This window comes from Solenopsis invicta, chromosome 16 (genome assembly GCF_016802725.1).
Source record: "Solenopsis invicta isolate M01_SB chromosome 16, UNIL_Sinv_3.0, whole genome shotgun sequence".
NCBI lineage: Eukaryota > Metazoa > Arthropoda > Insecta > Hymenoptera > Formicidae > Solenopsis > Solenopsis invicta.
In genome coordinates this window covers 15727916-15742703 of record NC_052679.1, presented here as the reverse complement: position 1 = coordinate 15742703, position 14788 = coordinate 15727916, and the positions used below count along the sequence as shown (strand labels likewise).

The window sequence follows — 14788 nt, the reverse complement described above, 5'->3', positions numbered from 1 at the left end:
TAATCAATTTAATAACTTTATTTTCTCAGTGTAGAATTAATTTTTTTTACAAATGCGGAAAGAAATGCAATTTTAAAATATCGAATGTTGTTACAATTTTAATAAAATATTGAATCTTATTACACGGACTGCTTTCCGCTGATTATGAAGACTAAAAACAAACCCATAAAAGTTATAAATACTGATTCTTAAAGAATATGCATGTTATATGAGACGATTGACTTTTTACGAGCCATTTTTTATTACCGTCTCATCCATTATTAAAATGTCACGGTGTTTAAAGCTTCGAGCGCCAATCAGATCGTACTGTGTTAAATTATAATGATATAATTATTGCAAATGCCAAGTGAAATATGTGACCTGTTCTCTTCAATTGAACTTCTTGCATATTTTGTCTTATCTTTCTTTTTTTCTTCCCACGTTGAAGAGAAAAAGGAAGATGCACTGTGATATAAGAAGTTCAGCTGAAAGAAACAGACTAATGGTCTGCATAGAATGTCATTGTCCAGAGGTTCGTTAGAAAGGATATATTCTTGGTTCCCAAGGATATCTTTTAAAATAGAAAAATATACTCTATTAATTTAAAAAAAAAAAAAAATGCATTAAGAGGGCTCGCAAGGTATATAAGCCTCTCATTTCGAGGATACAATTTTTTTCATCGCGTTTGCCCGTTTATGTAAACTGCGAGATATATTTCCATGCGTATCGCAGGCAACATATTTCGCGATTTATCAACAGCGAAGTCGGCGAAGTCTATTATAAATCGGAATCGACCTACTTACGCCGCCTACAACGTCCAATTAGAATTTCACGAGAGCGATGAGTTCTTTTTAATGAGCCTGCTTATTACGCGCACCGTCGATGCGTTATCAATCGCCGCGATCGCGAACGCGCGGCCGTTCTCCACGCGGGTTCTCTCTTGCTGCGCCAGCAAACAAATAGTCACGACTCGCGCAACGCGTCGACGAATCTTTCGAATGCGTCATAGCGCGAGGCCACAAAGGCAACGAGGGGTAGAGCGCGCTCGCGGTCGAAGGAGATTTTACACGCGTGCGTGGCTTTACGGCCGCGCGGATCACGCGTCCGCCCCGCGAGCGCTCGAGAAGTGGAACGCGTCGTCGGCGCGGCAGCGCGCGCGAAATCGTGTCGCGTTTCAAAGGGGTTATCGATTCACCCTCAGACCGATAAAGTGCGGGCTAACCCACGTTCGATAATTCAAAACGCTCGTCGTCGTTGATCGGCGAGTCGCGCGCGCCGGGAGACTCGCGAAATCTATAGCGCGGATGGCCGTTCAGCAACATCCGTTCGTGCGCGCACGTGCGATGACGACAGAATCGGGAAGCAGAGTCGCGGAAAGCGACTTCCTTGCAAGAGGAGACGATTAGATTACATCGGCGAAGGTGTAATTTTGCGGCGAGGCGAGGAAAAGTTGCGCGGCGCCGGGAAAAATTCACCGCGCCAGATAATTAATACTCATGGCAACAATTAATGTTATTAAAAATAATTGCTAACTGTAATATGAAGAATACGTAATTAATTCGGCATGCGCATATGCGTTCAAACTAATCCTAACGAATTATTTTCTGTTACATGAGCTCGCAATGCGTATACACGCTGCAGCGTAATGCTGCAGTTTTTTGCCGAAGTAATAATAACAGCGTAATATTTTGCAAAGCGAATTTTGCAACATCCGGATGAAGCAGAGTTAAACGTTCTCATTACTTGTAAGCAATTTATGCGAAATTGGCAGGACAGTATAACGATGCGTGGAAAGCAATGATACGGCTGCACCGAATGCATTTAAGCTTCACACCCGAGCGAATACTGGCGTGGAACGCATCGGCCACATTTCACGGGTGATGGAGAGCGTTAATATCAGCACTCGATTAATAGCGATCAAACACGTGAAGACGATATCACACGCCTTTCCGTTTCGTCCGGTATGCAATTCCCACGAATGTGACGGCGGCGGCGAATAAATTCGCTTTATTTGTTCTCATTCTCGGTAATTCGAGACAACGAGAATTTCACTGACAATGCACCGCGTATCTCTCCCCCCCCTCCCCCCTCTCTTCCGTTCATCCTCGTTAAAATATTAACTCATTAAAATATTAACAATCGCGGGGCAACAGGATCGCAGAATCGCCAAGTCAAGTGATGCGATTCTAGGGAAAGGCCGACATCGACGACCTGCCTAACGGGCTGCCCCATAAATTAAGGAAAAGCAACGTTCGCCGAGCAGGTCGGCGATCATTATCATCGCGAAACAAGCGGCGGTGAAGTCACGGCGGAGCAACGGCACGAAAAATCATTTTCGAAGATTGCTCGCGCTGATCGCAGGATCGGAAGATCCGGGCGGCTATCCCTCAAGCGGTCTCAAGGGAAAGAGTATAACCGTATTTGTTTCGAAATGCAGTATCTCGAGATGAAAGGAAGAAAGATTTTTGTTACGAGAAAAATTTTTCCACCTTTCGTTATTCACTTGTCTGCTTATGAAATTATTATTTGACACATTTAATACAGGGATTTCTCCTCAATTGGCACGATTATTTATATTTTTGAGTAACTGTGATGTCTCGTTTCGATCCTACTATCAGCATTCACGATCGCCCGACACTTATTAACACTCATTGTGCTATTTCTAGAGATGTTATATAGATACACGAGAAATATCGAGAAGTGCATGTGCTTTAAATATCAGTATTTATAATATTTATTAGTTTTTTTTTGGTCTTTATAATTGACGGAAAACAGTTTGTGTATCAGTAAAATTCAATTTAAAATTACATTTTTTTTGTATTTATAAAAAATCAGTATAAAAAAGAATCTCATCTTACTTACGTATTCTCATAAAAATTGAGAATATCTGCTACTATAATAATTCATTTTTTAGAATTTTCATAAAGCAAACTACATTTTATATAATAATAGAAAAAAAATTTATTTATAAAAGTATATAAATTATAGTAATTATCTTTTCTATAATATAAGAACATACGTGAGTAATAAAGTATATTTCTATTAAAATATGAGAACATATTTTTGCATTTGATGCGTTTACGAAATTTCACAGTGTACTATGAATAGCTTGGCTTATGATCAGTGTACTGTGGACACACCTTACGATGATCGATTAGATCTCTACCTTTTTATGGCTTAGCAACGTTTATACGTCAGATAACGTTCGATTATCAGTTCGTATGATTCATGATTACTTTGTTATTGATAATAAAGGAAAGGTTGTAAAAAAAACTTGCAGAAATTTATGTGAAATTTTTTGCAGTAAAAAATTAATCTCCAAGGATTGCATTTTATAATCCGTTCGATTAATTAAATTTAATTACTTTTTTAAAACTTTGATGATCTATAACGTATTCTTTAAATCTCAAAGAGTGAAAAATCATTCGAAAATTCAACACAAACTCAATTTTCGTTCTTTTAGAATTTAAATGTTTTACTCTACAAGACTTAGAGGGTAATTTGTCTGCATTAAAATCGCCCGATCTCCGGGAAGGAGGTGGCGTTGACCGGAATCGAATGCAAAGCGATTAATTCGAAGAAATAATGCAACAATTGAGAAAGGCTGATTTAACGCATCGAAGACGATCGTTGGAGACAGCGGTACGGAAAACGATGATGCGGAGATTCGCGTGGAATGCGTTGACAACGGCGAGCGACGGGGAGGGGGGGCAAAGGGGTGCATCGTCTCTTCACGTCGCTTTTAATTGCAGCCATGCCGCCAGCGACATACTTCTTTAATCGATAGACCGTTATATCGGCTTTTCAACGAGCGCACGGCTTCTGTATTTCGACTTGCCATTAAAATCGTGATACATCGCAGATCGAAATGAAACGATGGACGAGCGTGTCTGAGCAGAGCGATACGTGATCCCACTGACCAGTAAAATATACAAAAAGCTAACGAGCCATTGAGCTTTCTTGCAACCCATAAGCTTTTCTTCACCGGCGATCTGACGCGTTAACTCTATTAATCTGTCAGTTCCTGTTATTATTCATGTATTCTCGGAATTTATATTTTAAGATCCAGCATGAACATTTGAATTTCAACAACAGATTAATTTTGGAATAATTTACATACTGTGGCGCGGAAAAATCACACGAACTCTGGTGAAAATTTTTCTGAAATGTTTTATACGAATTGGAACACTTTTCCAAAATACTGAGAAAAAAATACTTTAAGATTTCAAAGAGTTTTTATCCTATAATTTCTAAAAGATATTTTAAACTTTTTTTCAGATTTTATAAGATTTTATCAGACATTATAATAGAATGAAAAATCTTTTGGAAATCTTCGGATGTTTCATCTACAATATATGATGAATTCTAAAAGAGATGTAGACTTTTTCAATAGTTCTGAAAAGTGATTCGATTTGTATAAAAAATCAGAGCAATTTTTTAAAAAGTTATAAATTATACAGAAATTTAGAAAAATTATATGAAAAACTTTGAGAAAAATTTTCACTAAGAGACATAGAATATATGTATTTAATTTTTTACGTGTTCATTTATTATTATAAACACTTTTGGCGTTATCTTGGACTGATTCTTCATCCGAGAATGGCTCGAAATCCATTCTCGTTTGTTTGAACGCTCGAATATGCGGCTCGTAGATATGCGAAGGCGGGAGCGGCGCATTTTGCGTACTAGGTTTATGATTCCGTGCCTAAATTTACGCACGGCAGTTCTAGAACGTGTGCACGCAGCCTTACGGGACGCTCTGTATATGTATCCGGGATTCTGAATAAAGTGCTGCGCGGTCGCTTACGTAGATTGAACGAGAGCCAGGGAGTTTTCGGCGATCCTCTCGAAAGTATACAGGGAAGTGCGAAAATATTTGCGATGGTATTCGCGAAAGCGCTTTCCAGAATTATTAGACGCGAGATCCAATTACGCGTAGAAACTCGTGCGTAGATCATGCCTCTAATTCATCATTTGCATTTCGAATTTATTTGACTGAAAAAGTTTTTTTTTCCACTTGAAGATAATTCTATTAACATGTCGGCTTTTGTTATTGTTTAGAGATTCTCAGAATTTATATTCTAAAATTTAAGATAAACATTTAAATTTTAACAACAGATTAAAATTTGGAGTAATTTAGATGACGTACGCAAAAATTACTCGAATCACGATAAAAATGTTTTTCAGATTTTTTATACCAATTGGAATGGAAATACTGAGAAAGTTTACATCTCTTTTAAAAATTTTTCATACATATAAATTTTGAAATATTTTAAGATTTTCAATTGCAATCCAACTGTAGATATCATATTTCTGCTTTATAAATCACGTTACATTTCACGTGTTACAATTATTGTTATTATTCACGTAATAACTCGAGCTATTGTGTAAATATCCGATATCGGATAAATTCTAATTTCTCTGATTCAATGGCGAAACAGTTTACAATAGCATCGCTACTGTTCATTTATGACCAGTTACACGCCGCGTGCGCTGATTCCACGCTAATCCATTACGTCGCTGTCGAACAAATCAGGACAGACGCACCGCTCTGTCTCGTGATTCTCGGCGATTAGTCACTAGTACCGGTTTCAAGCGTGTCGAGTCCTCAATCGAAAGAACGAGCCCGTCTCTGCGAGGCACAAAACAGCGGGAGGATCGCAAATCGCGTAAGGCGGCTCCGACAGAAGCTTGGAGAGCGCGCGCTTGAATGGGATGTAATTGCAGCGACGCGGAGACCAACGAACGCATCATCACCATAAATGTCGCGCGAAGTTTCTTTTCATTTTTCATTTTGTCATTTGTTGGTGCTTCGTGCAGTGGTACCTTGCCATCTGGTTGCAGCCAGATTCTGCCAAAAGCAACGATGCCTGTGAGTCACGCCGCGCAGTCCGGTTGGGTTTCTGGCAGTCAGATTTATCCGAGTCTGTATAGGGTGTCGTGTAAAGAGTTGCACAAGATAAACTGCCAAGTTAAAAAAAAAAAAAGAAATTTCGAGGAAAAAATTAAAATCTAATTTTTGGTTTTTAAGAATGTGTATGGGTCATATTTCACAACGTTATCAAAAATATAAAAATTTCATAGAATATTCTAGTATTTTGTTAGGTATCTGTGTACAATTGGAGCACAATTCACTTATTGGTTTAAAAGTTATTTATTGGTTTAAAAGTTATTGTTTCACTCTTGATTCTTACATATGTAAAAGCGTATTTTGCAGTACTTATAAATGGGGGAAGTAGCATTACTAATTGATCAAAATTTGTACATGTATTAATACAATTCTAATAAATATTTGTGAAAAAATTCATTAAAATACATTTACTTGTTTAAAAGATATTTATTTAAAACCGAGACAAAATATAATGATTTTTGCTACGTAAATCATTACAAAACAAATCTTTCATTAGTTTCTTCTTTGCAGTTAGTTTCAGAATCATTAAAAATTCGGACATTCGCGATTAAAATTTTTTGTTATTAATTAGAAAAAAAATAAACCTAGAGAAACCTTCAGTTTTTAAATTTCGATAATTTTTGTCTCATATTTTAGCCAAAATATTCTTACATCAATTTTCCCAGATTTTCGAGAGAAGCAAAAAGGACTGGAATATATATTGTCGTATCGAATGCGTCTGTTGCATTGAATGTTTCATAAGCGACGCATTTTCCGTGAAATACGTTACAGATACACACCCTTTCGTCGTTGATCTCGCGTCGCGCTTGAATTGCCAACGAGCGCCAACTCCCGCGAGAACGGCTCGCGTACCCCGACGTTCGGTTCCGTCTTTCCTTTTGCCGTTACATAAAATGACATCAGGAAACTCCTCTGTACCTCCTATCATGTATTATGCATTGCCGGCCGAGAGTCCTTTGCAACTAATAGCTAATCCCGGGCGTACGAGGTGCCTTTCCATTCGAGCGGGCGTCGTGACGAGGAACTGTATCTTCCACGATTTAATCTGGGCGGTGAATCTTTCCGCGCGAACAGTCGCTTTCGATCTACGCGGGCATGCAAAACGGCCGGCCGGCCGGCCGGCTAGCCAACCAACCAGCCAGCCAGCCAGCCAACCAGCCGGCTGCTTTTTTTTCGCAATACGAGCTCAAATCCGCCGTACGATCGCTCGCGGCGGCAAACGTTTAAAATAACTATAAGCCACGGAGAGTGGCTCGAGAAATCCTCGTATTTCTTCGACGTCTGTAATACGACCAAAAGAGCAAAGTCCTGCGAGGAAATCCGTCTTTGAGCGCAATCAAATTATTGGTTCTAGACTGAACGAATAATTGAACGGCGAGAATAAGACGAGAATTGGTCTGTAATCATTATTGAATTAAGTACGCCATGCTTGAATTTGCGCGATAATAACTGCGAAAGGAATCTGGAAGCTCTTAAGCGAATTTATTCTCGGGAAGCTATTTTGAGACCGCAAGATGCAATTTCGACTGAAATACGTACGACTCGATAATGTTCTCGATATGCACTTTGGCTTGGCATAAATTTCTTTATCGAAACGTTGACGGTAAATTTATTTGCCCACGTTAATCGCTTATTTTCCAAAATTTCGAGCAACATTTTGTCGCTTGCACTTTTCGGTCAAGCGACTATCACTTCGGATACTTTGAAACACAATATCTGTTACACACACGCACACACACATGTTACATATATATGTGTGTGCTGAAACTCTTCTTCGTCTACACGCGTTCAGAATTCCGTTACTTCGCGCGACACTCGTGTAAAATGGACCAAGAGACAGTCGTGTCAAGCGGTGACAGAAATTGGACCTGCCCCTGTTTCGGGACGCTCGGTGCCGGAAATAGAACATCTAGTCCCTAGAATTCCCGCTGCTGATTGCGCGATGGAATTGCAGAGAAAACACTCGCGCTTGCACGCGTGTCACGGATCCAGAGACATCGCGATTTTATTGTAACGTATCAAATGTCAAAGGGACGCTTTTAAACAATATATCTTCTAGGTTTGGCATAATACGAGCTAATTTTTTCTTCAAATAAACACACGTCTGTTAGGAAAGAAAAGGAGGTTGCGATATTTACCACGTGTCACGCCCCTGTTACCATGCATAGCGGCAATACGATTGTTTTTCGTAAGCACCTGTTCCGGACAGAATTTAAAGCGATGCGAGCACACTAGACCGTCACCCTGCCATAGCGGCCACGGTTGAGTCAACGCGAAACAACTTCCGTTTGACGAGGACCACTCCGAAATGCATGCGTGCTGATTCACCCAGCGCGCTCTCCACGTAGGTATCCCCTCTCTGCGTGTTGCAGCTAATACGAAAATATACCGGGTGTGCATGGGAAAGTTTCGAAAAACCTTACGTAATCCGAGATCGTAGAGGATTATCTTGTTATAAGACGCGGCCTCGCGTAATAGCGAAGAGCGACAGTTTAGAGATGGGTTGTGCCCTGAATTTCACAAGATTACGTTTACACGGATTAAGGTCCTAACAGCCGGATACACTGCATCTATATTCAAACGCTTATACAAAAACTTATTATTATTAAATGCTTTTTTTCACTATATTAAAAATTAATTATAATCTTCAAATATTTTAAATTACAATTATTAAGTTTATTATTATAATAAAAAAAGTGTTTGAGATTGATAATAAGTTTTTGCATAAGTGCCCAATTAGTATGTTTATCGTATTTTCTTTTTTATGTAAACAATACAAGCAATGCAAATTATTATAAACTGGATAACGCAATAGGAAAAAAAGTAATTAAGTTATAAGATTGTTAATGTATCTGACTTCCATACTGATAAAATGAGAAACCAAATTAAAAACGATCAAATTAAAAACATTTTTATTTATTTGTGTTCTTCGAACCGTAGAGATTTGAAATCACATTTCGGAGAAGCGTAGTTTCGAATTGAACAAAAGTCGGCTAAGAAACCGTAGAAAATTTATAATGACATTAACGTAGCTCTAATAATCCAATATGACAGCACCGAATCTGAAAATGACAGCCAATTTAAATATACACGAGCTCCAAATACGATTATTCGTAATTGTTGAAAAGTGTTTATCATCCTATTGTAATCGAACATAAAAGTTACGATCGCTAAAAAGTAATGCTTTACCGCGCTTGGCAATGGCATTACATGTAGGTAATACGACAGCTCGTTGCTCGGATAAGATAGTCATCGATAAATGATAGGTTAATCAGCGTCTTCTTATCAAAAGTGTATTGCATATGTTTACTCTTTATCAATCTATTGTGTTTACTCAAGATTATTTATGTTCTTCATTAGGTGTCACCACCAGTAATAATAATTTAAAAAACAAGCTTTCGTTATTGTGAAATAGAAAAAGGAATATGGTATTTCTTCGAATCGTGACATATCTATAATATATTGCAACGATGTTAAATTCGATCAATATCCTTAATAATTTATGAAATATATAAATTATAAGATTGTTTACATCCCAAAATAATTTCAAGTAAAAACAAATTGCTTATGAAAAATTTATCTTTATATATTAAGAGGAATACGATAAGTGAATTGGACAATAATAGTAATAACGACGAATTTCTTTTGCAAATCAAAATCAAATTTTATAACTGTCGCTCGCGCTATTTTCAGAAAAATAAACAGCACAAAATTCGACTTATCTCTTACATTATTCAGACCTGTATTGCGAAAGGATATGGACCACGTGGCTAGCTGACTTATGGCGCCAACATGTGCCACGATGGTCTTTATAAAAAGATCACGCTGTTTCGCCAGCTCGAGCACGCAGAAGTTTCCAGAGGAATTCTAGCGCGTTCTCCGCGTTTTGCCTCGCCATTGCGAATTCTTTCGTGGGATCGTTAAGCCTCGATAAAATCAAGCTAACTGTTCGTTAATTGATAGGCACGAACGCTAAGTAGGCGTAAATTTCTCATTACTACACTCTACACTTTTTACAGTCAACGATCTACGATTCTTTATGATGTTTAAATGTCGTGCAGTTCGCGAACATGATAACTCCGTTCATATATGCACGTTCTAATAACAGCATGATCGCACGTGTGAGTCACAAGTCATATGTAGCGTGTCAGAATGAGAAGTCGGCTTGGAAATCATTTTTGATGACGGATGTCTTCGTACGCGAACAATCTGATGGATGAAAGCTCATTATTAAAATTTTTTCTGCGTATCACTGCCTGAAATTGCTTCTTCTTTTCAATTTAATGTAATCAACAATAATTCACGATCCAACAAAATTATTAACAAAAAAAGAATGTGTCGTTCCTTGTGTTTTTCCAAAGTGCCGATATCAGAAAACGAATAAATTAAAATAGATTAAGGCGTTTAAATTAAGAAGGCTAATTATATAGTAAAGATGAATTACTGAAAACGACGGAAATGATGATGAACGTAAATTAGCTAAGCGGCATGCGTTCCAAAGAAAGTGGTGACTCGCACGTAAGACGAGAATCGTTCCATGTCATAAAGTATTTGCTAATTTCAGCTCTGACCGCAACTCACTGAAGACCGTATTTTCTTGGTTGCGGCGCTTCCGCCAACGATCTATGAGACCACAGTGCAAGTAAGGAAATGCGTTAATGACGTGAGATAAGAAAATACGAAAATTGTTGTTGTCGGACTTTGCTACTTGGAATGCGATATTACGAGATACGTGCAATGGAATAAATAGAATAATTTTGCAAATTTTAAGCTAAATTGCGTGTTTATTATCTTATAAATATTTATTTATTTGATCAACGTGTATCGGATGCTAAATATCGGATATTCGGAGTTAGGTATAATTAAAATCAAACAAAAATAAATCTCTGAAATTCTAAAATGTTTTCCTAATTGCCTATTCCAATTACATAACTTCGTGTTCGTGATTGTTTTACCGCTTGCATAATTTTTCAGGATTGTTTGGCTATACAATGGCAATACCAATTTGAAAATACATACTAGTTAAAAATTAATGAAATTTAAAATCTGCAAGTTTCTCAAGTTTTTTCCTTTTTTTTTCTCAATCAAAAAACAAAAAAATTTGCAAATAAGTGCAAAACGTGGTTTTTCACAAGTATCAAAAGTAAATCTAACATTAAATGACTTTTACACCAATGAAAGAATTGTGCTTTTCATACAGATACTCAAACGTAATAATTGAACAATCTGTAAAATTTTTATATCTTAGGTAACGCTTTGAGATATGACACATACGTTCTTGGAGCTCGGTTACATTTTTTCTTTCAAAATTTTATTTAACAGAAGGTTGACTGACTTTTCTTCCAACTTTTCACTATATGTTTTCTTCCGTGCCAACGATGGCATAGATCGTGAGAGCAGCAAAGTCGCGGAAGGTATCGCAGTGTGTCACCCACTCACTTTCTCTGCCCTCGGCACCTATTTGTGCATGTGCCGCATTTTCCTCCTCCCGCACGAGCGCAATCACCGTTGCCCCTCGCATGCGAGGATAAATTTCACAAAGAATTTGGTGAAATGTGTCTGCGCGTGACGGACACGCTTTGGCACCGTTTCTTACTCCCAGAGAATATTTTTATCTCGCTCCATTCCAGTAGAATTTATTACGCACACACGAGTATTTGTTAGCTAGGAGGAACGATATAACGTCTCGGGACGTTTATTAGCTGTCTAACTACATTCTTCTTGTCGCGTTGTCGAGCCGAAAATAGAGCGGGCTGAAACCTATTTGTCTCCACGTCCGAGAAATGTATACGTGCTTCGACCACGATCTTCGAAATCGTAAAATTATTCCCCGTAGCTTTCGAAAGCAACGCGACAACATAAAATCAATGCGACATCGTGAAACCGTGTTACTCTTAATAGCGTTTGTTTAATCGGCCTATCGGAAAAGCAGGCGCTTTCAACGTAGACTTTCACGCGACTCATTTGCTCGATACGACCTAACCGCTGAAAAGTCTCGGCAGACGTGCTTCACTGATAATTACGATGAGTTGCACGGCTTTAAAGCTGTTTCGTCAGACGCGTATTGAACCGGCCTTGCAAATAGGAGGCAGTATATTAATGCTTCCGCGACAAATTGCATGGTAAAAAAGACATACGGCCAAAGGAAGGAAAACAGTAAGAAGTTATTGAAGACGGCAACAACGAGCGCTATAATTTATCGTGTCTCGTTCGCTAACAAAGTCGCTGCTGACTCTTTCGATTCCAGTGTTTCGAATATTATTTAATTTTCACAAATATGCCGTTTCCTATATTAGAGTAAAAATTTTAAGTATTCCTGTTTTTTTTTTGTTAGAGAGAAATTGAATGAAAATAAAAAAGTATTAGATTTAAAGAAGAAAATAAAGCATTCATCTTAAAGCAGATCATATTTCTTGTTTAAAATACAAGACATACAAGACAGGTACATTAAATTTCTTGCGTGCGTCATTTGTTTCTTATGGAACGCTAGATTTGATTAGGCAGTCTTCGATAAGGTGTGTCACTTAATAGTAGCTCATCAAAATACGTACGACGATAGCTACGCATCCTCGGATCGATTACAATGAGCGTTATTGTGCTCGCGGTTGCTATCGCATCGCGTTCCATGCTTTTCTTTTTGTTTACTTGCACGACCTATTGCACAAGACAGTCGCGTGCTCCACTTTCCTATGCGGGAAAAGCGATCGGCGAAACCCGCAATATTTTGAATATGCATAAGAACCATGCACTAGAATTTCTTTTTACGCTGAAAGTGCGGCTAAAGATGTTAAATTGTTTTCACTTGAATCGAAATTCCAGATCCAATATAAGTAGGCTAATTATTCGCAAATAAAATTAATAATGCAGATCTGCGTAAAGCATTCTATAGAAAATTATAAATATTATGATCGAACAATTTTTCTTTTTTCTTCTTTTTTTTCAAATATAAGTTGCAAAGCAGATTTGTTTGTAGATTCTCCGGTGGCTCGAAGCAACTTTCCAAGCGTACGCGAAAAGATAATCCTGCGGTGAGATAACGCAACATCCGCGCCAGATATGTGTCATCAGAATGACGGAAACGTGCTATGACTTATCGAGAGAAGCTACGCGTTTCTTTTACTCGTAAAATATTCGGATGCTGTCTCTCTTTCTTTTTCTCTCTCTTTCTCCTTTTTTATTTTCTATTCTGGTCCTGTAAATTCTATAATAGCTCTTAAAGATACACTGAGGAAAAAATTCCTAAATTTTAATAAATATTTATTCGAATAGTGCTAATGAATCGAAATATTTATTTATGGTAAATCAATATTTACTTTGTAAGACAAAATAATACATAAGTTTGTGGTTCTTGTACTAAATAAATATGTATTTACATCTTGTAAATATTTTATTAGTAATATTTGAATAAATATTAAAATTTAGTAATTTTTTTATAAGTGTAATGTCGAAATCGTTACAGTATTGTTGCGCAGCTTTTTTATACAATATCTGCGCAACGACAATATAACAATACTGATACTGTCGAGAGTTAGTATAATCCCACTGCTAGAGCATCTAATAAATAACGATTCGATTCAATTCTCTCTCTCTCTCTCTTTCTCCTTTTTCTTAGCAGAAAGACTCGTAATAGAACAAGCTGCATCGCGCCGAGTAGTGTTCTGAGCGAATCCGAGATCATACTTTTCGCGAATCGTATTCTTCTGACTGCAATGTGCGGGATGCATCGCGATGCGTCGTTCATTCTCGTTAAGCCCTTCTATCAACCGGGGTCACGCGGATTTCATCGCGGTTTATTCTCGCGTCGATGACTCATGGCGAGTTCGTTACTCGCGAGACATCGTGTCTTTTTTTTTTTTTTTTTTTTTTTTTAATGCAGCGAGACATCGCACGAGACAAGACAAGCCGTATACCGTGCACTCGAATGCATCGATTCATGCCAGATCAGCATTGTGTAGCAAAGACAAAGAGAGCATAGCCACGAAACTTTCCTTCTCTTCTCGGTCGGACTCTTTATGAAAATGCAAATTACAAGAGATTCTCGAGATTTAAAACGAAAAATATTGTCAAGGCTAATGAGAGTCAGCGCTGTTATTGGTGCGCACAAGAAAGTTTATTCTATATGTCAATTACGAACAATGAGCGTTTCGATTCTCTTTAGAGTCATTCTCAACATAATACAAGATTCGACTAATATAATAATTGTCCGGCCATCGTCGTTCCGGTATTCCGGAATTATTATATTAGTCGAATCTTGTATTATGTTGAGAATGACTCCAAAGAGAGTCGAAACGTTCATTGTTTGTAATTGACATATAGAATAAACTTTCTTATGCGCACCAATAACAGCGCTGACTCTCATTAGCCTTGACAAACAAAGCCTTTTTTGTTCTTTATGAAAATGTCGAAACTATCACCTCAATAAATTTAAATTGTAAATTTGTTAAATTTCGTCGAAAATGAAGCAATCTGTAGAATAAAATTTCCATTCTAACAAATTCGGTACTAATACTTCACACTTACATCATTATTTGCTATATTATGCGCGATGACAAATTACGATAAAACTGAACAGTCTCGGAGGTTCATTAAATTTTCGCAATTTTCGAATTTACACGCATCGTAATAGATCTCATTACGTTTATTGGATGTGTTACTTTACTATACACATCATCGACGAAGATAATTCTTCGCAGCTATAGCGTGCCATTTAATTAGCATCGTAGTGCAATATCCCTCGTGTCTCTTATACGTCTATTCGAAGGCCATTGTATGCAATAGAATGCAATGAGCATTGTCTACGATGAGGGAACATTTTTAGCGCATCGATACAAGCAGAACGCAAAAAAAAAACTTGTAAAAAGTGACGACTTGAAAAATGCAAGGTGTGATATTGTATTT

General features: G+C 37.7%; 1 protein-coding gene across 16 annotated transcripts in view; it reads right to left on the bottom strand.

Annotated features, from left to right (window-relative positions):
- Window positions 1-14788, bottom strand: part of LOC105199320 — a 75027-nt gene that overhangs the window by 53834 nt on the left and 6405 nt on the right. For 4 of the 16 annotated variants that reach the window (XM_026136173.2, XM_039459180.1, XM_026136174.2 and 1 more), the window contains exon 1: window positions 8029-8516. The exons of 1 other annotated variant lie outside the window; for it this stretch is intronic. In XM_026136173.2, the coding sequence (XP_025991958.2) occupies window positions 8029-8290 (262 nt within the window). In that variant the 5' untranslated portion in view covers window positions 8291-8516. Of the gene's footprint in view, window positions 1-6669; window positions 7108-7429; window positions 7619-8028; window positions 8518-14788 lie in introns of those variants that run through there. 11 more of the 16 variants (XM_011166355.3, XM_026136176.2, XM_026136177.2 and 8 more) reach the window with 8 other exon arrangements.